This window comes from Telmatherina bonti (genome assembly GCF_933228915.1).
Source record: "Telmatherina bonti genome assembly, chromosome: 1".
Classification (NCBI taxonomy): Eukaryota; Metazoa; Chordata; class Actinopteri; order Atheriniformes; family Telmatherinidae; genus Telmatherina; species Telmatherina bonti.
The window spans coordinates 33,003,530-33,030,075 of record NC_136619.1 but is presented as its reverse complement, the minus strand read 5'-3'; the positions used below and the strand labels follow the sequence as shown (position 1 = coordinate 33,030,075).

The 26,546-nt window shown below is 37.9% G+C and overlaps 3 protein-coding genes across 4 annotated transcripts in view; 1 reads left to right on the top strand and 2 right to left on the bottom strand.

The window, feature by feature from the left end:
• Window positions 1-4,366, top strand: part of fbn1 (fibrillin 1) — a gene marked incomplete at its 5' end in the record, with an annotated part of 69,944 nt that extends 65,578 nt beyond the window's left edge. The window contains 7 exons of the mRNA XM_079241667.1: window positions 193-315; window positions 839-955; window positions 2,217-2,345; window positions 2,440-2,559; window positions 3,115-3,346; window positions 3,434-3,605; window positions 3,973-4,366. Of these exons, the coding sequence (XP_079097793.1) occupies window positions 193-315; window positions 839-955; window positions 2,217-2,345; window positions 2,440-2,559; window positions 3,115-3,346; window positions 3,434-3,605; window positions 3,973-4,359 (1,280 nt within the window). The 3' untranslated portion in view covers window positions 4,360-4,366. The remainder of the gene's footprint in view (window positions 1-192; window positions 316-838; window positions 956-2,216; window positions 2,346-2,439; window positions 2,560-3,114; window positions 3,347-3,433; window positions 3,606-3,972) is intronic.
• Window positions 4,367-5,982: 1,616 nt separating this feature from the next.
• On the bottom strand, window positions 5,983-8,683 carry dut (deoxyuridine triphosphatase). 2 transcript variants are annotated; one of them, XM_079241679.1, is made up of 7 exons: window positions 8,541-8,683; window positions 7,804-7,957; window positions 7,473-7,564; window positions 7,281-7,325; window positions 7,125-7,199; window positions 6,573-6,643; window positions 5,983-6,106 (listed from the first exon to the last, which is right to left on the bottom strand). In XM_079241679.1, exons 1-7 carry the CDS (start codon window positions 8,656-8,658, stop codon window positions 6,050-6,052), a joined length of 612 nt encoding a protein of 203 aa, XP_079097805.1. In that variant the 5' UTR covers window positions 8,659-8,683; the 3' UTR covers window positions 5,983-6,049. The 2 variants fall into 2 exon arrangements, with proteins under 2 accessions (XP_079097805.1, XP_079097806.1); XM_079241680.1 differs by having other exon boundaries at window positions 7,804-8,683.
• Window positions 8,684-11,379: 2,696 nt separating this feature from the next.
• Window positions 11,380-25,269, bottom strand: slc12a1 (solute carrier family 12 member 1; the record flags this gene model as incomplete). The annotated part of the gene is made up of 26 exons (XM_079246040.1): window positions 11,380-11,515; window positions 11,622-11,689; window positions 11,811-11,946; window positions 12,033-12,119; window positions 12,296-12,407; window positions 13,819-13,947; window positions 14,566-14,688; window positions 16,769-16,851; window positions 16,948-17,054; window positions 17,605-17,745; window positions 18,023-18,134; window positions 18,237-18,336; window positions 18,424-18,579; window positions 18,837-18,938; window positions 19,471-19,594; window positions 19,697-19,804; window positions 19,909-20,066; window positions 20,469-20,553; window positions 20,771-20,898; window positions 21,022-21,133; window positions 21,228-21,338; window positions 21,427-21,566; window positions 22,997-23,092; window positions 23,624-23,699; window positions 23,967-24,104; window positions 25,021-25,269. 26 exons carry the CDS (start codon window positions 25,267-25,269, stop codon window positions 11,380-11,382), a joined length of 3,117 nt encoding a protein of 1,038 aa, XP_079102166.1.
• Between the last annotated feature and the right edge of the window lie 1,277 nt (window positions 25,270-26,546).

Here is a 26,546-nt window from a genome sequence, read left to right as displayed (position 1 = left end):
TCACACTTGACTGACTCTCCTCCTGTCTCATGTTCTCAATCCTGCTGTCCAGTAAAGAGCTGAATCAGTGTGGGTGGACTTCCCCGCACGCTCCTCTGAAAAATGCAGCCCGAATCTGTGCATCTCATCATCTGTCCTTATGGAATAGCTGCCTCTCTCACCCCGTCTTTCAATCTGTTTGTCTCCCGCTAGATGTGGATGAGTGCTCACAGGCACCAAAGCCTTGTAACTTCATCTGTAAGAACACAGAGGGAAGCTACGTCTGTTCCTGCCCCAGAGGGTACATCCTGCAGGAAGATGGAAAGAGCTGCAGAGGTGACATACAAAACCCAAACACCCAGTAAAACACAACCACTGAATACTGGAAAGTAGCTCACACCCGTGCAGAATGATTAAAAAGTGATATCTTGCATGATTCTCATTCAAGTCTACAGCAGCTGAAGCATCTTTCATGTCCACATGTTTGTTCGTCAGCGTGTACACAGTGTGTTGAGGCAGGGACACAGTGCATCTGTTGTGTCTCTATTTATCAAGCTTGTTTACAACTATAAACAAGTCTGCTCATAGTGTTCGCTTTTAAGGCCCTCTTTCATCTTTATTTACCATAGCTTTAGTTCCCCCCTCTACTGTACCCCTCTGTGTGTCTGGTGTCTGGTACATTTGCAGTTCATTTGTAGGTCAGTGACTGTACAAGGACTGGAATTTAACTCCGAAAGGCGCAGCCCCCCATACTCTCGGGTCTAATCATAGTATCTTGAAAGCCCTATTTAATGATTTTTGAGCAATTAACTTTTCTGCAAAACATTTATTTTTATGTTGTACAACTTCTCATTTTCAGATCTGGATGAGTGCTCCACCAAACAGCACTACTGTCAGTTCTTATGCGTTAACACCATCGGTGGCTTCAACTGCAAATGTCCGCCTGGCTTTACCCAGCATCACACGTCCTGCATCGGTAAACACACATGCATGCAGAATACAGCTTTTCCTCAACATCTTAAATGTTTCATAATCATATTCATAGTGCCTGTGCATTCTTGTATTATATGTTCTTTGCATGATGCAGACATGATTTAGTCTCTCGCAGTGTAATCTCTTGTGGTATCTTACAGCATAGCACATTAAAAACCAATGAAGCACCCCCATGTCCATCCATTATAAATCCAATGTTACTGGATTTCACCTGATATCACACTAATCTTAATGGGTTGGACTGACCTGCTGTCGTGGCAGCTGAATAAATCTTTGCTATGGAACATTACAGAAGATCATCATGACTACCATGCTTTATTTTTTATAGTCTGTAAAGCAGCTCCCATGTCTTCATGTCAAATCAAGGACAGAAAACCTCAGTTTTGACTGAAGGAATGACTTCAGGCATATGATATACAGCAGGTGTAGATATGCCAGGAAGGTCTAAATAACATTGTTTAGAAAATTTACATGAAACTGCTGACATGCCTTAGTTTCATACAACTGTAAGCTAAAAATTTCAAACTCAATCAGGGCAAATATACTTTAGAGGAGAAATATGCATTCTGAAAAAGTGTCATTTTAGTTGTTTTTGTCTGTTTCAAAACTAATTACCAGTTCAACTTTAAAGCAGTACACATTAAAAATGTACACTTTGGATTTCCTTAGGAAGATCTGCCAAATGACGTGGAATAGAATAGAAGATAAACACTGTTTCTTATCATCTCCCAGGTGTTAAGTGTTTCACCAAATGGAGTTCTGAGTTGGGAACATATCAGAAGACTTATAAAACCTTTAGCCAGCTGGGAAATGACCTGGACTCACACTTTACAGACTGAAATTCAGAGATCAGATTCTTTTCCTCCTTTTATTAGTTCCTTAGCAGTTTTTACGACATGGCCGTGTTCACCTTTTTCTTGATTCCTGTCAAAACAATAAAGCATGTTGGTCCAAATGATTTCATCAAGCCGTACTTGCTAAGTTTTTCCTTAAAGAGATTTGTAAACTGATCCTGAATGTATTTTTCTTTCAAACATATACTCCACACTCCTCTGGTTTGATATGAGATCAGGAGGTTAGAAATATGATTTAAAAATCCCCGGAGACTGTGAAGTAAGTTGTGCCAGCAGTACATGGGGAATTGACCTATTTGTGATTCAGCACATCCAAATGGCGGTCATGGCCAGCCTTTATATCATGTTTCTAGCCTAACCCTTGTCTGAACTATTCTCCTCTCGTCGCAGACTACAATGAATGTGCAACAGACCCCAGTCTGTGTGGCTCCAATGGGGTCTGCCAAAACACGCCAGGGAGCTTCAGTTGCGATTGCCAGCAGGGATTCTCATTAGATCCCAATGGACAAACTTGTGAAGGTGTGAAAACCTCATTGGCTGAGAAATAACAGAATAAAAGGATAAAAATAAGAGATTTTTTTTAGCAACTTTGCTTTGTGTTTTTCCTTGTCAGATATGGATGAGTGTGATGGAAACCACAGATGTCAGCATGGTTGTCAGAACCTGGTGGGGGGATACAGGTGCAGCTGTCCTCAAGGATACCTGCAGCACTACCAGTGGAACCAGTGTGTTGGTGAGCACTTTTCTCTTTTTTTTTCCCCCATCAGTAAATATACAATTTCTCTCATTTTGGAGACTTTGATGACCTGGTTGGCTAAATATGTTTCCATGCTGCTTCACATTCGCAAGTTCGTCAGATTTGGAGCCTTATTAAAACAAGCTGTCCACCCTGCACCTTTTCTCCTGATACATTTACAATGTAATATGAACTTTTCTCATGTGTTTTTCCTATTCTCTGGAAGAGCACACCTTTCATTCCTATTGTAAAACCAGGAGAGAAATCAAATTTATTGTCCTTCTTGCTAAAAAAAAACTATTTAATCACAAAAGAAGCTTTGGTTTCTTTCTCCTATAAGATTTAAGTAGAAAAAAAAGGCAAGGGTAAGCACTTTACAGTATGATGTAAAATTTAGTAGTAGTTCATTGACTAAGTAATTGAGCCATAGTTTTAGGTTGAATTTTTCCACCTAAACACAACATTCAGGGCAGATTTTCCTAGTATTGTCTGCATCCTTTAACTGGAATGACCCCTTGTTTGTTTACTTCCCACCAACTTCCTGTGACCCAGATGAGAATGAGTGTCTGAACAGCCAGATCTGTGGGGGAGCATCATGCCACAACACCCTGGGGAGTTTCCGCTGCCTCTGCCCCACTGGCTTCAACTATGAGCAGACCACCGGAGGTTGCACGGACATCAATGAGTGCTCCACCAGCCAGAACCCCTGCAAATTTGGCTGCTCAAACACAGACGGAGGGTACCTCTGTGGATGTCCACCTGGATACTTCCGAGCAGGACAGGGGTACTTAAAAAGACCATCTGCATGTGGCACATGCGAATATCTGTTTCTATGGTGCTGATGGCATTTTCTCTCCCCCCCCCCCCCCAGCCACTGTGTCTCAGGTTTAGGCTTCACAAGCGGCACACAGGAAGATGAAGTGGATGACAATTCACTCTCCCCCGAAGCCTGCTATGAATGTAAGATCAATGGTTACCCCAAGAAGGGACGCAAGCGGCGCAGCACCAACTCAACACAGGAAAAACCTCTGGAAAACATGCAGGTAATCTGTATGGTATGCAGGGTTCAGGACAGACGCCTGATGCTGTGTACTTTTTTTTTTTTTAAAGGAACTGTATGCTTTTAGCTGTTCATCAATTGAAGAATATGCCTAAACAGGAGAGCTTCCGTAGATGTAGTTCCTGTAGTTTTTTACTTTTTTTGCTGAGTTTTGTGCCTTTTGACAGGATTTACATCCTCATAAAAAAAGAACAAAAATGGTTGATAAGCAAAGTCTCGGCCACATTTGGACTGTAGAGATGCATGATGCATTATAATATCCAAACTTTTATGTCTACGCTACATTAATACACTATCAATCACTTGGACTTTTAATTGCAAATTCATTTGTTAACTTATTCTTTTTGTAGCTGACTGAAGAGGATCTGGTCAGCTTGGCCAGTGTGGACATCGAAGACATTCTCCAATTCCACTTGAACATCAGCGATCTAAATAACCGAGACCACATCCTTGAGTTCACCCCGGCCCTATCCGCGCTCAGCGACCACGTGCGCTACAGCATTGACTACGGAAACGAGGAAGGCTACTTCAAAATCAACCAGAGGGAGGGTGTCAGCTACCTGCATCTGAGTAAGAAGAAGGCTCTCCTTCCAGGAGCATACCACCTTCAGATCAGCAGCATGCCCCTCTACAGGAAGAAAGAGCTGGCAGAGCTGGAGGATCAGCATGATAAAGACTACCTCACAGGACAGCTGGGAGACATACTGAAGATGAGGGTACAACTCATCCTCCATTAACCATCACAAGACTGAGAGAGGCAGATGTTGCCGGCAACTGCTAATCCAGCGTCGGGCTCACACTTTCCAGAAGGCCAAACATTTCTGACTCTGGGTCAGTAGTTCAGAGCAACCTCTATTTTCTCCATAAGGGGAGAGAAGAGCTCGCCAACAAAGAGACAAGAGGGGTGGGGGTGGGGTTGCGGGAGGGACTTCATCATTCGATTACCAAAGATTATTCTACATATCATAGATACAGTTTCTGTGGGAAAAAGCAGCTGCGTGAGGCAATGTTTGAATCAGATAAAACACATATTGCCTTGACAAACAACTCCAGCTGTGTTTAAAGCTCTGTTGAGAGTGTGAATAGGTTTTTAATTTAGAGTTTAATGTTGTATAATGATATGTGGAATCAGGTGCCTCTGAAGGGCATGCGGGCTACAGAAAGCTCTAAAGGCTGAGTTTGCTTAGAACTCAACTTCAGTGGAAGAAAATAAGGTTGAGTCACAATAGTCTGAAATACATTCATTTCCTCCCCTCCAGTAAATGTCTGAACAAACCTGGGCACATGGAAGTTATCACATTTTCTCTTTGCCAGATGTTAATCCAGTGGAATAAAGATTACATAGATTAAAAAATGGTTAGGAGAGGAAAGGAACCCACTATGGACTATTGAGATGTAGCCATGTCTGAGCTTGAATGACTCCTACTGCATATTTTAACTAGGCTTTTCCATCTTTTCTACTGATAGAATAATTCATATCTACTGGTGCTAGCAACACATTCACATAGACTTCTGAATGCACTGCACTACGATACAAAACACAGTAGTCAATGAAATAAAATCCCATTGGTCATTCTGAAGATTTCATGTCCTTGCAGCTGCAACAGCTAGCGTCAAAGCCTGTCTGCTCTCCTCTATACTACATGTAAATTGTGTTTATACTGTAATAATCAATGCCACTTTTAATCTATGAAGCATTTGTAAAACTAGAGGAAGCCCCTGGAATAGAGGGGGTTTATAATGGTGCTTATAATGACCAACTACTTTCTTTGTAAACTGTGTATACATACACACACACTTGCGCACACACAAACATTTGATGATGCCAAACCTGGGCCTTCATGATTATGCACTGAGGTCTTCATGGCCACACATTCTCTCACAAGTAAAATCAGTGCTGCATTGCCATGACCAGCCTGACACCAGTCTGTGTTCTGTTCACATCAGTGAGGGTTTAGTTGTAAATTCACAATAAAAACATTTTTTGGTGTACATTTTCTCACTGCTTTGCTTTCCCTTCTTCCAGGTTGAAATGTCATAAAGTTCAAAAGGCAGCTGCTGGTCTCATTATTTCTCATTATGACTCAACATCATATGCAATGTGATCTCTGTATGTTTTGGCTAGCGAAACTCAGATTACACTAAATAATCTCACGCTCCTCATTCCAGATGCTGAACCTATTGCATGTTTAAGAATCACTGACGTTCTACAGAAACGTCAGGTTGTCTGAAACTAAAGTCTTATACTGCCCCCAAGTGGTGATCTAAAAAATAAAATCTGAACTCTAAATTACAAAAATGTGGACGTCAATGCCCATAGAAATATTAGACTCGAATGTAAAAAAAACAAAAAAAAAAAAGACTTTATTTAATTCTAAACAATTTAAAATGTAAAACTTTCTTCCTTTGTAACACTGGTTTGAGCTTTTAATTGCGACCAGTTGACCCAAATCCTCCAGCACCACGCTCCGTTTCATCCAGCGTCTGAAAGAACAGATTAAATGATTAACATATGGTGACAAAGTGGAAAGGTAAACTATACAAACAGCAACAACAGGTTTTACAACAATAGATGCCTCAGTAATTTACAAAAAAAAAAAAAAAGGTCAAATATTTCAATAAAGCTGCACTATGGAACTTTAGCAGATTTTTTGGACTTAAGTAGCATCAAATGAGGGCTAATTTGACTCCCGCCTTGCATCTGATCTCTTCTCTGGAAGGTGCTACATGGCCAGAAAATGTGTAGAACTGCTTTAGGGCAGGCCACTTGAATGTATGTCCAAACTTTAGCAGCCAGAAGAGAGATCGTGCCAGTTCTTTTTTCCTAAGTACAGACATATCTAATGTGGAAAAAAATTAAATTTGGGGCAACAATAGCAAAACATTACACCTGTCATGTTTTATTTATACATAGATTGCACTGGTTGATGAACTACAACTTGAAGTTTACCTCGTGTTGCACCAGGTCTGGGTAGCAGATTTTCTCACACACCAGCTGGGCAACCCTGTCACCCTTTTTAACTGAGAAGAGACAATGAAATGAGACAAGTTGCAGTGTGGTTGGAGATTAACTTCTCTCTTTTTTATATTTACAGTATGTGCAGATCATTTCAAGTTTTTCTAGCACTTGATTTATCATAACATTCATCACATAAAGTCATGACCAGTCTCATAGCCCTGCTCTCTACACAACTGGGACTGCAGGTTCTCAGAAATGCTTGGAATTATTAGTAATTATATGTTGCTCTGTCCTCTTTGCTGCTAACTAACATAACTATCTAAGGCATTATTTCTAAGACCATTAATGTTTTAAGAGTCCTAGCTTTTTTTGTGTGTTGCAAATCATTTACAATTAGGAAACAACTCATACTGAAACAACTGTGTTCCTTAGGAGCTTAGTAAAGAGCTTGAATATCCAAGCTCAAACTATGATTCAGTGAATCTATTATAGCTGGTAAACTTTAATTAAAAAGTAATATATAACATGTTTGACACAACTCACTTTCAAATGTTTCTTTGCTGAAATTGAAGAGCACAACACCAACATTTCCCCTGTAGTCTTCATCTACAACGCCCGCTGAGAATACACACAGATCATACAGGAATTAACATAGGTGACATTAGTGGCTCAGAAAGGTTTGATCAGATGAAGACTCACCACCAACATCAATGAAGTGTTTAGCTGCCAGTCCAGATCTTGGGGCTGAAAGGGAGAAAAGAAAAAAAAGACACAGTTGCATCGTGTTGCTAATGCTATCTCAACTATACATAGTTTTTAAAATGAGCTGGTTTCTGCAACAGGAAGAACAAGCACTGCTCGAGTTACTAGAATAGGAAAAATATAACTCACCCACTCTTCCATAGTAGCCATTTGGAACTGCAATCTGAATGTCTGTCTTCACAATGGCCTTGTCCATGGGACCAACACTGTAGTCATATGCACTGTTTAAATCAAGATAAGTGTGGTTAGCTGTATCATATTTACTTTGTGGGAGCATTTACGTTTCACAAATGAGAGGAAAGTTGTATCCATCTAGCCAGGTTTCTGAATAGGACAAAAATGATGTTTCCCATTATTTTAGAAAAATATGTTATATAAGCATAACACATATATTAAGGCTGCTCACATAAAGTCCCTAAAATGCTTGAATAATAATAAAAAAGTAAAAAGTATAACATACCTGTAGAGGTCATAACCCGCAGCTTTAGCTGAACCTCGAGTTGGTGTTGTTGCATGCTCAGAAAGCTTTGCAAATTTTAGGACTGGTCTTTCTTCAGGCTTTGTTTCTGTTCTTGCTCTCTTGGATGGAGAAGTTCCACAAGCATCTGTAACTTCTAAGGCGGGCATGTTGGTAATGTGTGCACAGTTAAAAACCGATGATAAAACTAAATAATTTATACTAGCTTTAAAACCACTTGGGTTAAGCAATGCACTACAAGCTCCTGCAGAGAGTTCTTCTCTGCTGTCTTGGCGCCAATTTGTATTTTCCCCGCGAAATACTGACTCCTCCTCAGTTAAACGTAAAATCAACAAAACGAAGGGGAATTTAACAACCCGGAATGTCGTGAAATAAACTAATAGCTTTAATAAATTGCAACAACATCCATAAGCGACTTGGGCGCAGGATGCCTGAAATACTAAGCTTGCATGACTCTTTGGCGCTGTGTAACTATAGCAGCATTTTCGTTGCTAAGCGGGTACAGTTAATGGTGTTTAATAAATGTCCAAAACAGAAGTATTTTAACGTTATCCTACAGCGTAAATAGAAAACAGGTGAGCACTTCTCTAGCACAATAGCCGTCAGTACATTAACTGCAATGCGACACCATGAGGCAAAGTTGTCTGTTACAAAACGCTATGAATGCTAGCTAAGCTAACGTCAATGAACACTTATCATATTTATCCATTCTTTCTTGCCTTTGTTTTTTGTAATCATTTGACTGTGAAATTGTCTTCCCAATAACCAAGAAGAAGCAGCAAATAACGACGAGGATAACTTAAGGTGATTTAACCGTAATAATAGCGTCATAGTCATTGTTGGAGAAATATTAGCATTAGCAGCTGAGTTACGTCACATCCGGTTGCACCCTCCTCTGTTCCTCGCGCAGCCCTCGCGACAGCGCTGTCCATCAGATGACAGTTATGCGCATAACAGGTAATATTTATGTTGAAAATTATAATGACAAACCACCCTGATTTTTAGGGTTTTCTTATTTGTTAATCTCTTTTGGTTGGGCTGTTCAAATTATTAACCTAACAAAGCGCTGTTTGGCTAAAACATTTTAAAATAGTTCCTAGTCACCACTTTTTACTTGTAAAAGCAAAACAGTACATTCACCAATATTTTACAAAGCATAAGTGCGCCATAAAGGGCACTTAACAAAGCAGACCTAAACAGAAATTTTAAAATAAATATGTTTTTGAAAGGTAATTTCTTTTTTATTTTTCATGAAATTTCTTTGGCTAAAGTGAGAAAGAAATGCCTCAAGATTTTAATAAACGTTTAAGGCACAAATGACTTTGGAATTTTGGAATTCACAAATTGTCATTTGGGCATATAATAACAACTAAAGTATAAGTTCAGCTCTAGTGTGCTAGTTAATTTTTTGGTGCAAGACAATGTCCATGCTTTCTTTGAACATAAAATGTGTAGGAGCCACACTGTAAACTTATATAATGCACCTTAAATAAATATATATAAATAAAAATGCACAGGTTATGGTTCACAAAAGAGAATGTTTCTTTATTTGGAATAATAATAACAAATATTAATAAGAAAATTAGACCTCATTATAGATAAAAGAGTACCTTTCCATCCATAGTCTGAAGCCAGTTATGAAATTAAAGAAAAGCATTCTAAAAGTGCTGATAAAGCAACAACCAACAAAAAAAGTGTGCAAATCCTTAAATGTTTAACAGTGGAAAGAGTGAGTCTTTTTAAAAAACCTGTTTGGTTTATGACTTTTGCTTACTTTTTAATGTACATGTAAAGAAAATTACAACTACAGTTAAGATAATGTAGCAAGCTTCCATTTCATACGATGATCTTTTACCACAGCCAGCCATAGTCACAATATTTTCTGATTTAACCTAATAATATACAGTTAGATTACATTCTACAGGCACACTCCAACACAGCAGGCCTCTCTTTAAAAAAATCAATAAAAATTATAAAAGGAAAACCCTTTTATTTAAACCACTGTGACAGCAAATAAAACTACAACATCCTCAGTTTTGACCGTTATCACAGATTCCTGGACACGTGTATTACTTATGAAGAGCTACATGGATTTGCAAATCCACCATAAAGTTTACATATATGCTGTTGTCTGTTATGTTACTGTACAGCATTCTTCTGTTTTAAATCCATCTTCATACAAAGGATCATATATGGAAATTAGACACAGGTTATAATCTTGCATATTTATATGAAAAGTCTATTAATATGCTTTGTCCCTATCTTCAAATAAATAAAATACTTAATACTAAAAATACTTATAAAGCTATTCCAGTATTTGCTTCCATTTACTCATAGCAAAGCCTGTCCAGATGCAGTGACTCTGAAAGACACTATTTAATACATTTATTCATAGAGATGACTGAATTTGGGCAGAAATTTAGAAAACAAAATTATTTAAACTGTATAAAGTTGTGAAAAATATTAATATTTTATGTTTTTTTTCAGATGTTAGGAGGATGAAATGAAAGTTGTTTCTCCTCAACAGCTTTGTAAAAGCATGGTTAGATTGTTTTGAGAGTTGTTCAACCTGTAACTGTCATATAGGGGGAAAAATTGTAGAAACCATAACAGGATTGCTTGCTTAATTCTTTATCTTTGGTGATCATAATTATTTAAATAGGAAAAGAGAAACTTGTCTAAAATATACAGCATTACAATGTCTTTACACTCTATTTCCCTTAAACAAAGACGTGCACTGTGATAGTAACATTAAAACACTTTAGCAACAGGATGTGGAACAGGTAAACAATTGCAAAATAGCAATCTAGTTCACTCAGTGAATATCAAGCTTGTTAAAACATAATCAAACCATTGTTGTCATAGTTTATGAAGAACTGACAGTAATAGCCATTATTTTGCTATTAATCATTGACGAAACTTTTCTCTTATTAAAAAATGCACTTCAGAATCGTATATACATCTATATCTTACAGTCACGCTCAGTCAGTATAACCCCTGCAGCAGCTCTGTGCTACTGTCTGTCTCTGCCTCTGTTCATTGAGCCGATCTCACATAGATTAGCCTTATCCCCAACTGACAGCATTGATAGAGAAGTCTGGATGCAGCAGAACAGTTTTCCATGGCAGCCATGCAGGACAGTCTTCCCCAAAAAAATCTTTGCTGTTGGCAAACTGGTTACAATGCCATACAGTACAAGCAATATTGAACGTAGCCACATAAATTTCCACGAATCCTTCATGAAACAGCCCAAACCGAGAAATAAAACAAGGTTAATTGTAAGATATTTAAGGCTTTAACTGGGACTGGTTTTTAAGTATCACACCAATGTCAACTTTACAGTTGGAGCACTTTTGTGTTTGTTTTTCTTTGATACTTTATAGGTTTCCTCTAATGCTTTTTTGTTTTGTTAATTTGTTGATCAAAATCTTAATGTTTGCCTGGAAGACTGAATGTTATCCACGTTCATGTACTGTATAAATGTGGCTCATCATTATGATAATCCCTTTTTGGCCCTTCTTATCTACAAAGTACTTTGTTTTATAGCGTGCAAGGTGCTCATGAGTAGAAAGTAAGCACACTCTTGTGGTTTCCTCTGATGAGCAGAGTGGGTGGAAGGTCTTTAGTCAGAGCGTCCAGCCAGGCCATGTACAGGAAATCAGAGACTGATTCCTTACGAGCAATGGGCATGCTCCTGCAAAGGGTTAACAGTACATCACAAAGATTAGTTAGTTTGACTTCAAGCTCTGATTTAGGTTCAATAGTTGAATTTTATCCAGATGTCAGCTGTTTATACTCACACAATGATTAGGTTTGCTGACTTGGAGTTTTCCTGAAGCAGCTCATTGAGTCGTACTTGAAGGTTGGTCTGGAAAACACCAGTATTTGTTTTTAAATGACATAATCCACTTGAACCACCACCAGAAAGAGACGATAGACTGTTGTGCATTTTCTGCATTTTTAACTAAGCCTAGTGTTGGTAGTTTTACCTTCTCTTCAAAGTTGCTCAACTCTTCATCAGTGATTTTCCAGGGGTACTCTATCTTCATGGCTTCAGCCTGAGCAAAGTCTTTAGACCCCTCGTTCAGACGGAAAGGCGCAATCATGTCATCTAACTTCTTCAAGCTGAAGGAATGTTGATAAAAATATAAGTTGATCATGGAAAATACTTCTGAAATGTGAAACATATTGCAGTTGCACTATTTGGTTACCTGTTAGAGCGGGCTTTGATGTGGATGTCATCAATGACATTAATGTCACTGCAGTTGATTCTGAATTTATGCAATAGAGACTTCATCCTGCAACCAAATGATCACATACGGATTACATATAAATATAGGTATTTGTTTGACATATTTCTTTGACTTGGATGTTGCTTTCTCATGAATGTCTGGGTTTTGTGAATGTATGCGCTCAGCCCAATGTCCACACACAAAGTCAAAATTGATAATGATACATTTATTTGTTTACTCACTCCTGTTCATCCAGATCACTGCGTCCAGGCTGTCCTGCAATGAAAACCCTTAACTTGCAGTCCTTCCACTTCTTCCTGGTGGTGAGGATGTAGGGAAGCAGCAGGGTAAGACCTGAGAGAAAGGAAACACAATTTTCTTCATTTTTAAAACCAATACACTTAATTTTTTGTACACAAATACAACAGTGTTCTGTAATATCCTTTATAACATGCATAACATGTTGTAATTAATTGTAATGCATTTCTTTCTTTTAATTGTTTTTATCATTGTATAGACACACTTTGGCATGTACAGAACTGGGGCTTTTTGGTAATTTGGCTTTCATGGACTTGTAAATAAGACTAGAAGTGTTGCATTGGCTGTCATCTAAAGTTGTTGACTAATTCAGGCTGATAATGTGTTTGTCATGGCCTGAAGTCAAACACCTGGGGTACTTTTAATTACGTTAATGTCTTCTTGCTTTTATCACTCTTGTTTCCTTGCATCTTTGATCCTCACAGCAAAGTAGCAAAATCACAACGTGAGGGACATGAGTGAGGATGGAAAAGACAGAACTTTCAACCGAGTTGTCAACAAGATGGGGGAGGAGAAGAAATGCTCGCTGAAATGTTCTTTTGATTCTGCTGTAATGTCCAGTTTTCACACAAACGCTGTAGTTTCTCTTAAAGAGTAGTATCAAAAAGAGATATAGAATAGAACACATCTATGATTTTTGAGATAAAAGTCTCTAGGTTTCAGAAACACCACAAAATGGCTCACAGACTCCAGCAAATTGGTAAACAGAAGCACTGGAGTCCTAAAATGGTAGATAAATAACTGCACGCATGTTCTTTGTTGTGCTGTGTAGCGGCTATCAACACAGCATCAGTAATCAAATAACCTCACTTGCAAACAATATGATTTCTCCACTGTATTTTTGCAACACATTTAGTTTTCTCTATGTGCTCCTGTGCTCTTGATAGACACTTGCCCACAGCCTCCTTGAGGCCTCTCCAGTTATAAGAACACTTCTCCAGCATCAAACTTCCCACTGGGAAATGCTTGTGTGAACAGAAATTTCAGAAAAAGAGTGGACCAAAGGGTCATTTCACGTGTAGAAATTGATTGTTTTTTTTAAACATGTCTTTATGCCCCCAGAAACAGAAATGTAACACAGATATGTGCTGCTTAGCTTTATTGTGCTTACAGTAGCACAATTTTGTCAAAGTGAATTTGGGTTTTTTTCTCTGAACTGTAACAGTTTAAGGCAACATTTTAACTAATTTTCTTGAGATTTACATGTGATTGACATTTTATATTCAACAGCTAATTCCATCCATGCTGCATTTACACACATTCATAGATAAATTCAGATGTAACTTTTTAGAATCAAGCTGTGGATAAGAGGCATGCAGTAGTCAGAATTTACAGGGAAATTTATTCAGCCTTCATAGGCTGCTTTAGTAATAAAAATCATTTATTGTGTGATTGTTTACACATCTGTCACCGTCACAGGCAAGGTACAAAACAGGAGGCTACCCACCTCCATCGTCAAATAACCACCACACATCAATGGTGCCTTTAGGCTGTTTCTTCTTAAATTGAGCACTGGCCTCCACCAGCCTCTCATTAATCTTGGCATCCTGCGGAGATGGAGGGCTGCACACTGACACTGAAAAAGAGAAAAAAAGACAGAGGGAATGAGAGCTGGATGTAACAGAGCAACAGTACAATGGCATTTAAGGAAGTATGAAACTAAAGTTTGATGTGAAAAGTACTGAAAAGCAGCATTAGAGGTTGACCCAACAGCATCAGATAAATCTCGCTCTCTGGTTTAATGGATGCACATTATAAATAAATGAGCATTGCTGAGATGCGGCTCAGTGGTGAGTGTGTGTATGTGAGACAAAGACAGATTGAGTGAGAAGCTGCAGGCACCCTCTGCTGTCTGAGCTAAAGGACCGTTCTTATGAAATGGTCTTTAAAGTGGAACGAAAGGGGCCATATTATTGGATTAGACCCTCAGACACGTCTTTAGTGGGAGTGGCTGATTCAATTATATCTCAATGCAAGTATGGGGAAAGTTCCAAAGAAAGATAAGAGTCATTGGCTTCATTTGTTAAATGCATGTTATTTTGTATTTTGACTTGGTGGAAATAAGAGTGCATCTGGAGGAGAGCAAGTCGGTCACTTCTATTTCCTACTATTTAAAAACCACCCAGTGATGCAGCTTTTTCCTTAAGTAGAATGAATGGTTTCATCTGAAACACAGAAAATGACTTCTTGATACCTCTGGTCGTGAGCACTTGCTGAGATGATTTCCTGGATTTCCTGAAGAGTCCTTTTGTTTTCTCTCCATTCATCATCTCTTTACCCAGTGCCTGCTGCTCTTTCGCTGCCTTTAGCATCTCATCTGAAAGAAACAATTGCATATCCTGTCAAAAGGCTGCAAGTATTTGTGTCATTAGTGGTGGAAAAAAATAACTAAATACAAAGTATTTGTATTTATGAGCAGTACATATTGTACTTTCTGCTGCACTAATAATAAGTTACTTATTTTTTATGGCTAATAACCAAAAATTATTTGACAAGATGTCAGGATAGATAGATAGATAGATAGATAGATAGATAGATAGATAGATAGATAGATAGATAGATAGATAGATAGATAGATTTTTAATAACTTTAGAGGAATGTACAAAGTCTAAAATTCTATGTATGATACTAACAAAGCACTTATTAAATTGTTGTTTCTTCTTCTTTTTCTTTTTTTAAATAAACCAGTTTATGGCAATACAAAACATACAAAAAAAAAAAAAAAAAAAAAAAAAAGGATTTAATTGGGACCCTAAACAACAACAAAAAAACGCTGATGTGTCAGGGCAAAGATCTCCTGTTGTTAGGTTTGTATCTTATTTAAAAACTACTAGTTAAAATTACTTCATCATCTACAGAACAAAGTGCTCTGGTTTATCAGCATTTCTTTTTTTATTGTTATTATTATTATTGTATGCTGTGGGTTGTCCTGATAGTGATATTTCAGATGTTTTCTTTTTGGTTACATTACAGGAATTGAAAGTTGAAAAAAAAAAATCTATTTTATTATTTAATGTTCAATAAAACTTTTATTCAAATTTATTTATTTATATAGCATATTTAAAAACAGCTCCTGCTGACCAAAGGGCTTCAAATAACAAAATATACAAACTGTCATGGATTTCCAACCCGGAGGTAGCTCTCTGTGGTGTCTGGCGGAGGCGTGGCCTGTGGTTAAGCCTGCACAGCTGAGCAGAATCAGGATCATGCTCTTCACCTGTTTATAAGACCCAAGCTGTTCACCAGTCAATGCTGGATCGTTGCCTCTTCTAGGTGTAAACCTCACCTGAGACAATCCACAGCCCTTGCCTGCCTTGCCTGCCTTGCCTGCCTTGCCTGCCTTGCCTGCCTTGCCTGCCTTGCCTGCCTTGCCTGCCTTGCCTGCCTTGCCTGCCTTGCCTGCCTTGCCTGCCTTGCCCGCTCGGACCATCCTCCCAGCCAGTCCTGTCTGCCTGCCTGGATCATTCCCTGCCTCCCCAGAGTCTACCAAGAACCTTGGACATCAGCCATCTGGTCTATTTGGTGATTGCTCCATTAAACAGTTAAAAAGCTGCTAACCTGTTCTGTGGGTTCATTATCTCTTGTGACAACAAACAACAATGATCAAAAATGAGATAAAAACTATAGAACAATAAAAACCTAGGATGAAAAAAAAAACTATAAAGACCTACTAACAGAATAGCAGTGAAATTAAATAAAAATTGCAAGTAGAAAAAATAATAAATAAATAAAAAGAAATAATGCAGTGGAAAAGCAAAGGTGTACCCCAAAATGTCAGCTTAAATTCAGAGCCAATGAAATAAGATGAGTTTTAAGTCTGGACTTAAATTGTGCTTTAATATATGTTTTCTTTTACCGTTTTATGTCAAAAAGTTTATTTCCATGTAAGATCCAACTGTTTTTAGAATATAAATCTTTTAGTAACAAATTAAAAACATAAACAACAACTTTTAAACTATCATTTTCTACATGTTTATGTTTATTAATGGATATACATGTCAAAACTTTGACATTTATGATTCAGACAATGAGTACAATGAATTTACGTGCTCAGTGCTTCTACACTTGAGTATTTAAAATATGGTTTTGTAAAGATGGTCCTGCTGCATGAAGGATGTTCACTGACCCCTCAAGGATGAACATTTTGATTTGCAGTAGATTCTGGTCTTTGGCCTGATACAACTTCTTTTTTATTTTAACATATCATATATATTGATTTTACACCAAATAAACATCTTTCCTTTATATTTTTCTTAAATAAGGTGTCAGTGTTTTCTGAGTTTCTTCCTTTTTAATAACTTGCTTGTGTATTTATTATTTATTTCCAAAACGTAAAATTAAACAGACACTTAGCTGTTGTTACACTGAGAAAGAATTAGGGTAACCTTCATACATACCTTCTGCCTCAAGAATATGCGACACATCCAGTCCCTCTCGCATCCTCAGCATCACTGTCCCATACTCAAAGTCAAATGCATCACTGTCGTAAAGAGAAGCAGGACTCCAGTTTAACACAATCCTTTCTTCCATGTTTAAATGCATTTTTGTTAGATGTGCAGAATTATTTGTGACTTACTGTAGTATTCCCACATAAGTCTGCACTTCACCTGTGCTTGCTGTTTTCCAGTTTCTTTTGAAACCTATCATTAATGTGTTCGGTTTCATACGGCCAAGACCAGAAGCCTGAATAGAAACACCCATAAAAAAACAGATGCGATGCATTTACTGCAGCAACACAGACACCTTCAAGCATAAAAGCATTCTCCATAAACTTCCAAACTGTCCTCTACAATTAGGCTAGGAAGCCATTTTACAAGCAGACGTTATCGCTTTGACAACTGGGACTCATCCAGTGCAGTGTTAATCAATTATAGCTTTAAATCTGCTGTGCTTTGTAAAGTAAGCAGTCCCAACAATGAACACCGGTCTTATCACTAGAGTGTAATAATCCAAGCTACAAGATTGTTCTCCTCATTAAGTCTCTCTTCTTCTGCCTGCTACAAAGAGTTCCTGACAAGATCCTAAGGACAGGTGTAGGCCAGAGTCATAACAAAGGAATAGATAGTCAGTGGTGAGAGGAAGAAATGGGTTAATGACAGCTGTTTCTATAAATCTGCCGTTGCCCTCTGATCAAATGTCACAGGTTACACTTTAATCAAAAGGATTATTCTGTGATAATGTTTATTTCTCCCTTATCTGTCAGAGATGTTGTGCAAATCATGCCCGAACTGACCTGCAACAGGCTCTCAGCCCCTTCTCTGAATTTGTCACAGGCCACTGCAGCATAAAACACCTTGCGTTTAGTCTTCACAAGACATTGCTGGTTCTTCTCCATTGCAGCGTTCATCGCTGGAAGGGCTTCTGACCTGGGCCCCTGCAGAAGTCACAAAACATGCATATGTGTGCATGTTTTTTGAGAGGAAAAGAAATCCTATACTCATCTTTCTTTTTCATAGAGAACTTTAGTTTCTGGTTTCCAGAAAGTTGGAATTTCACTTGAATTAATATTTCATTGACCCTCTGCTGCTTGTGAAGTCAACACTTTGCAAAATGAAATCTGCTTGATGTGTAAGTCTTAACTCCAATGCAAGCTTGCATTTTAATTTTAAGAATACAGAAATATGATATGTAAAATGTACACTAGAACCTACCTCAAAAACCTCACAAGTGAGGCAGAGTCCATAGTTCTTTGTGAAGGAGTGAGCCAGGTCTAAGAGGGCTGGTCTGGACCTTGCTGATCCTGTTAGAGCTAAGATTTGAGGTCTAAGAAAGAAATGGGGCAATGCTATGATATTAATACTGAGGAAATGCATTTTGAATGTTTTTCTGATGTTACTGTATAATTATGCCTGAAGTTATTATTACCTGAAGTTCTTGACATGATCCTCTACAGCGGCAAGAGACAGAGCATTGCTGACTGAGCTCACAAACGTCACCGCCTGTGTGGATGACCCCCAGTTCACATCTGGAGAAGGAAAAAGTAACCTAACAAGGTAGTTTTCCAAACACACGTCTTTCTCTCAGATACTACCAAGCATGTAAACAAGCTCACCTGGCTTCTTGACTGTGACATATACATAGAGGAGGATTTCTATCCCATACGTGAGCAGAGCAGCCCACCAGTTGATAACAAACATAACAGCACAGCAGAGCAGAGCACCCAGCAGAGACAGCCACATGTTGTAGTATTTATACGCTGGTCTCCAACCTGGGAAGAGTGTGATAAAAGAGGCTTATTGTTGGAAACTGATGGTAATCAGTAGCAATCGATTGCAATCAGCAAGTGATCAGATGGAGAATATAATCCAGTGACTGTCCTTAAGTCTACTTTCAATCCAACACCGGAAAATTAGCAGCTTTTTGAAATGGATCTCTGTTTTAAGAAAAACAAAAACTGTGATATCATTGTGATATCACTAAGAACAGGTAAAATTTCTTGAGGTAGCTGTCTTTATTGAGACTCACCTGGAGACTTGGCATAGGATGCATGGAAACAGGAGAAATTGATTAAAGCATAAGATGCAAGGAAGAAGTTTGAGATGATGGGCGCAATGGTGTTGAGATTGCCTATAAAAAGAAAAGGAAATTTGTCATATATCAGACTATTGATATATGAACTATTGAAAGTAGCATTTATACATAACTATATGTATATATATATATATATATATATATATATATATATATATATATATATATATATATATACATACATATAAGTCTGAAATGTGCATAGTGTTACTTTCAAGCTATTTTAGTTCAAAGAAAAATAGTCTGCTGTTGTTTAGTAAATTGTTATAAATCTATAACGTAATGTCTGATGACAAACACTGATAGTGTGAAGAAAATGTGTAATCCAGTATCGTACTTACTACCCAGTAGCTATAGAAACAGGATATATTGGTTTTCGTTCAAATAAGTTTAACTTACTAACAAGTTTAACTTACTTAAGTTTAAATATAACTGAAGTGAAACATTATAGTTTGATTTGGACTATGAAATAAAGATTGATGTCATTTTAAAGACAGAGTAGAGTAAGCTAGTTGGTGTGAGGATTCCAAGGTGTTATGCTTAAGTATTGATAGACAGTTGAACTGACCGATGAGAATGAAGGCCACAGAAATAACGAATGTGAGGATATAGCCACGGATTGGCTCGTTGTTCTTGCCGTGTCCTTTGGCAAAGAAGTACAGGATCTTGTAGATGTTGTCTTTACATAGTGCCTGAGGAGTGACAGAGCTTAGATTAGAGAAACCAATAATGTCAGAATTTATATGAAATTGAACATTTTAACCCCATTTAGGAATAAGTGTGGAGTTACTTGCCTGGAAAACTTTAGGAGCGCTAACAAGCGAAGCCAGGGCTGATGAGAGAGTTGCTGAGAATGTCCCTGCCGTAATGAGGGGACCAAACCCAGACACCATGGTCATCACCTGAGTCAGGGGTGATTAGAAGAGGGGCTTAGAAATGGACACACACAACAAACCTGCACACATGCACAAAAGCAATAGTCTTCTCTTCAGATAAGTTCAAATACCTGGAAATTGTTCATTAAGCCAAACTTGCAGTTTCCTGTGATGCAGGAAGAGAAATTATATCCCAGTTCACAGGCAGCGACTGCTGATTCATTACATGGCAAGCCACTAGTGACGATGTCAGTTGTGTTTCCTGTGGCATCCCGGACAACTGTGGCAGCTGAAAAGATTTAAAAAAAAAAAAAAATGGGAGAATGGGAGAAATATGTGGATCTACTAATATGCCTGCAAGTGCAAGCAAAAGTTGGGATTTTAATCATGCTTTTAAAGGCTGAAGTGGTAAATTTGAATTACCAGTTGGGCTCATTTTTTTTTCTGGTTGAAACACCAAATTTGGACTAAATTTAGGAGAATATTTTGGTTCAAATAAACTCTAAATAAGTAAACTCATTGTCTTATTAATCATTCAATCGCTACTGATCTTTTAGAGAAAAACATGAGACTGACTTGGTTTTGTTTCCTAAACTAGTGAATCTGTTACACACAATGGGACTTTGAACATTTTTTTAACAATGAACACACAAAACAATACACTAAACTTGTGAATTAAAACAATACTTACAGACACAGAGGGCCACACCGAGGTAGGTGACGCCAGTGATCAGGATGGCTAACAGAGTACCTTTAGGGATAGCAGCTTGGGCATCCTGTCAAATGAAATAGGTTGTTGTCATGAAATTGCAACAGTATGAGGAAAACCTTTCTGTATTGGAAGATGATGATAATAAGTCACAAGTAATTTTTTTTCTTTCTTTCTTTTATTAGAGCCGTTATCGAGCCACTTTTACACTGTAGCATATAAAAGTTAATGATTCCTGTACATGATTACAGGACATGCGATGACCTTTGTATAAAAAAAGTTACCCGCAAGTCTCCAGAGATGTTGGCTCCAGCCAGGATTCCCGTTGCCGCAGGGAAAAAGATGGCAAACACTGAGAAAAATGTCTCACCATCCCTAAAAGCTGGCGGGAAATTCTCCATAAATATCTTTGCTGTAAAAAAAAATATCAGAAGAGAATTAGATTATGATTGCAGAATTAGATTTGGATTTGTTTTGTGGATGAAAAATATATTTTTGTCAATAGGGATGTAGAAAGGTTTGGACAGAGTCTTACAGTTATAATTAAAAAAGCCTTTTGATTTCTTGTCCTCAGTTGCAGGAATTGCTGTTCCTACAAACACATTCACTATTGCCACCAGCAGGATAATGAGCAGAACAATCTGTGCCTATGGGGACAAATGAGTGAGAGTGGTTTAAGTTAGAGAAGGAGGTTTCAACAGCACAAACCCAGAAACAAGAAGCATAGCACTCATTTCTCACCTTTGCCTCCCACTCCATTCCAGCCACTGAAATGCCCAAGAGCAGCACCACTGTGATGCATCCGATGATTCTGATGTCGTTTAATTCATCCACCATGAGGGAAGCGTGTTCCTGAGTGTGACAAAAAAGAAGGATGCATGAGGCAAAGGTAAGCAAACAGTCAAATATCTTAGCTCTGTCGTTTTCACGCATTACACACCTTCAGCAAGTCGACCACTGTCTCAGCAAATCCCACCACATACATGGACACAGCCACCGCATTGGCAAAGGCGAAAATTAGACCGATCGACCCACCAAACTCTGGTCCCAAGCTGCGAGATATCAAATAGTAAGCTCCTCCTGAAATAGCAAAGTAAAGTGCAAACACAAATTACTTTTTTTTTCTGCTTACTGTTTCAATATTTGATTTAATCACATAGTTAAACTTGCAGGCTTGGAACTACAGAGAGAAAAGAAGAAACCAGAAATGAATTGAAATGTACAATGTGTGATACAACGACACACACTTTAGGACATTAGATTTAGATTTGCAGTAAATTTCCAAGTAATCAAGTACTACATTCCCAAACAATGGTCCTTTAAAGCAGGGAAATGATAAATTTGCAGTAGTGACATGAAAATGCTTTGGCAGATCTGCTTTACCTTAGAAGATGGAAAAACAACTTCATGTAGATCTAAATACAAACTTCAGACTGTTGGGCTGCTGAGCCTATAAAATTGGTTATGTGTCTTCAAAATATTTGCAATTATTATTAATTCTTTTTCTGTCCTTATTTTAACGCCACTATCATGACATTTCTACAAGTAATTTAATGCCACACACAAATTCTAGGAAAATTACAATTATTTATAAAAAAAAAAAAATCAGTTTGAAAACATAAATATTTGCTTTTATTTCCTTTCTTATTTTTAAATAAAAAAGATTTGACACAGCAGATATGAAAAGTCTGCAGCAGAAGAAACTGCAACAAGATGATAGTACAATCTGAAGGATGTTAGCTCTTTGACACAGTAGAAAACAACTTTGATAAATTACATTTCTGTTGTTTCGGGCAGCTGTTGTTTTGCAGGGGAATAAAGACAGTTGATTAATACAAGTAATCTTCTCAAATAACTGAAATAACACAATTATGTAGTAATTAGGGAAGGTTTCATGATGACACTACTTTTGCTTTTTGTCCCACTTTTTGCCCAGTAGTATAAAAGCTGTAAGTATTTAATAATAATAAATATATTTTTTAATTTAGTTTTTCTAGAGTTAAACCTAAATACATGTCTTTTGTTGCCTGTCCAGTGAGCTCACTGGCTGTTCTGACAGTAATTTTGTTGCAGATAAGTCATTAATAGCACAGTAATTTTCTTTATATTTCAGCAAAATGTCCCAGACTTTGAAGGTTTTATGCAACTTAATAACAAGTTTGGCCAGATGCACGGGGGACCATGTCATTATCTAGAGTGGTGGATGATTAATCACTGCATCACTGATTGATTGATTTTATGTCAGGACAGGCTGTAAAACAGTGAACAGGCTTCAAGAGGTGACATTCAGGTGCAGCTTCGGTACTTTGTGACTTTATCTGCACACACTGTCCTCCCGGTCATTTTGCTGTCTCCCTAAAAGATTTTATGTCAGAATCAGTGTGCGTTATCTCAGGAGATATTTATAAATGATGCTTTAACTGCTGGTTCTGCCTGCAAGTTTATTCAATATTTGTGATGGTTTACCCTGAATATGAAGTTCAGGCACATTGATTGATTTGTTGACTTACCTCCTCTGACCACACCATTTGTACATATGGCTGACATGGAAAGGCCAGTGATGGTGGTGACCACACAGCTGAGACCAATGACCACCATTCCCAGACCTGAAAGACAACAATGATATCACTTTAAATTTGTGTTTTTATCAACCAAATTGATCTTAGATGTTATATTCAGGTTGTCAGTCATAAAACACTGTGTGTGAGCTGAAACTTCCTCCCCACAGTTACCTTTAAACATGATTTAAAGTCAAATGGAGTAAGTGCTCTGTCAACTGCAGCAATTTTCTCAGCTTTTGGGTGTGCTGACTGAACAAAAGCTTCTGTCGATGAATAGTATTTTAAATAATGAGCACACTTATGAAGCCATTCACTTTGTTTCCATTTCTCTCACCCACTGCCTGTAGAGGTTTTGCTCTATGTAATAAACTTACATGAGAGTTCAGAGAGGCAAGTTAAAGTGAATTTGTGAATTGCTAGAGCACTGAACATGAAAGTTCCAGTCAAAAAACTTTCCAAAAAATGTGAGAGTAAACCAGAAGGAGAGAATTAAAAAAAGTAACTACATAGATAAAAAGAATGAAATGATTAAATCAGCATTGTTTTACAAAAGGTAGCCATATTTGCTTTACTCACCCCAGCCTGCCTGGCCAAAAACCCAGGACAGACGGATGAACAGCATCACACCCCAGATGTTTAGCATACATCTCACCTGTCAGAAGAGAAGAACAATTAAACTTCAATTTCCTCATAGCAGATTAGAATTTATCACAATAGTAGCGCAACAATGATTCTTATTTAGGTGTTAATATATTAAAACATTTATTTTTTTGTTTGTGCCAAGCAGCATCAATAGTAACAAGTTGTTCTAGCTGTGTTATTGAGCCACAAGGGGCCTCCTTTTGCCAGGCCACTGTAATACAGTGTGGTTTATTTATATATAACATGGGGGGGCTTGCCAATGGCCAGCATAACTCACCAGAACACCCCTTATCCAGCCAAATTTTATAGGCCCTTTGCTTTTACTAGGCTTAGCAGATTCCAGGTCTTCAGAGGGGACCCCGATGCTCTTCTCTCCATCGTCCTGCACCGTGTCTGGCACAGAGATCGCTCCATTCTTTTGGAAGAAGAAAGAAGTAAATATAAAGTAATGGAAACATTTTTTCAGCAGTTGTTCTGTAGGATCATTTTTAGAGTTATCTGTTCTGTTACAGAGAGACACTACCACTCTGGGTTATGAGTTTTTCCTCTCTGTGCCACATCACTGGATTATTTTGGGGAGGTTGCAGCATGATTTCCTGGTCCCTTTTGACAATATTAACATTGTTTTAACCAATGTCAAAAGCTGATAAAATAATAATAATAATAATATTAATAATATCAATGATGATGATAATAATAATCATAATAATAATAATCATCATCATTATCATCCTCCGGAAGAATTTTGCTATCTTTCATTTAATTTCTTTTCATTTCAAATTGTGTCATGCAATCCGTCTGTTGCAGTAATAAGACATTAAGTTCCTGTTGGCAAGAGCGCAAAAACATTGTTCTTATATTTATAGAAGCAAAAACAAAAGAATTTAGTTCAAGCTATAAACCCAAACTGACCTATAAACCCACCCCTTTCCCAAAACATCCTCATAAATGGCAGTAAATGTTCTAAAGTGTGTCAAGTGTGTTAATCACAGCCGAGTTCCAGAAATAACCTTTTGACTGTTCTATGTATAATTTTACAAGTTTTAAGGTGAAGAGATAACGGTTCACAACTCTGTTTATTGTGAGAATGACTGAATATTGAAATAGCTGGAATATAGTTTGCTGTTATGTCTTTTTAACTTGAGTGGAATAGCTTGAAGGCCTGAGGAGCAAAACTCAAACTGCTGTTTATTCTATTACTTTCTGCACAAAGAGTGTTGAGGAGCAGTAAAAATAAAGATTAGGTTGCAGACTAACAAGAGACGAACATAACTTGCATGGATCTTAGTTTTAATTAACTAAAATTGCTACTCAGACATGCATTCACTCACCTTCTGAAAAACATCATGAAGCTCCTGCAGGGATGGTCGCACAGCTCTCTGACCACTCACACTACCAGCATTTCGATAGAAGTCAATGTTGGGTATTCGGTCTAATGTGTCATGACCAAAGGCACTGATCACAGACGGCCGGACTGTCCGATGCTCATCGTTGGCTTCCTCATAGACTGGAAGATCGTCCAGGTTTGAATCATAAGCAGAGTTATCATACTCCACTCCATTAGACTTCGGCTTCTTCATCAGGAATGCTAGAGGAGACTCTTAGATTTTTAACAGTCAATGATAAAACAGCAGTATAGATTTTTCTAAAGTCTTCAAACATCCAAGAGTGTTCTCAAAGAGGAGAACACGGCATCAGCTTGCACGGTTGTTCTTGTTTATTGATATGAACACTAATCTGGGATTATGCTAATAAAGATCTCGACTGCTGCTCTGAACTTCTTCAGAATGAACATGGCTTGTATCAGAGGGCCAACTTTTATACTCAGGGTCATACACTGGCTGTCAGCTATTGGCCAACTCTCTGGATCAACCCTTAGAGATCTGAACAAGGGGTGTCAGGTATGTCCTTGCTCCATCACAGGGGACAAAAAGGTGTTGCTTAACGATTAACCAAGTCATGAACGACAAAAGAGAGATAAAGGTGCTCATTGCCTGAGTTCTGGAGAATTGATTACTAATATTATTGTTTGAAGTGCAGAGTAACAGCACATGTTGTTCCGTGGCTGCAGTTTATTGGGCCATGAATAGCATTTCCTCACACCTACAGGCCCTTTGCATGAACTACCAAGAAATATCCACATGGAGGTTCCCACTAGGAAAAAAAACATTACAGCCAATGTGGAAAAATTTCAAGGTTTAAGAGTGTTTATGCTGTATGTGACCAGGACAAAAAACATATGACTAATATGAGAGGTTTTAAAAATACTTTTATCACTGATATTTTTGCAACGGGATACAATCAGTGGCTGCTAGATTTTATACTGACTAAGATATTGGACTCATAAAAGTTATATAATTAATAAATGTCTCTAATTATTCCATTTGTCACAGTTTATTTAGAGATGAAAGTTAGATAGTTGGTTAGCACAGATGGAATGGCCATATTCATGAGGAAAATGAGAGTTAATATAAGACCATAGATTACAGGAACATGCCGGAGGCCCTTCACTAGAGCCACATGACTTTTAAAGTGCCTTTAAAAGACCTCTTAACAAGTAAACTTCCTGATTACTGATACACCACAGTGATTTATGTGCGCAGTGAAAGACAGGCTAATGACTTCAAATTTGACCTTGGCTGTATTGCTAGCTGAAAAAAACAATCTCCAGCACGTGTTTTATGTGCTGATTATAAGATGACAACTAACTGCGCAATGCACATCAAACTTGAAACACAGGCCATAATGATTCTCAGCAGTAATGACACTGACCAAGTCGGGCTCGAGAAAGTTAAGCACAATAGTGGACCTTTCTTTTTGCCTTCAGCTACTTCATTGTTCCACTACAGGACATTTT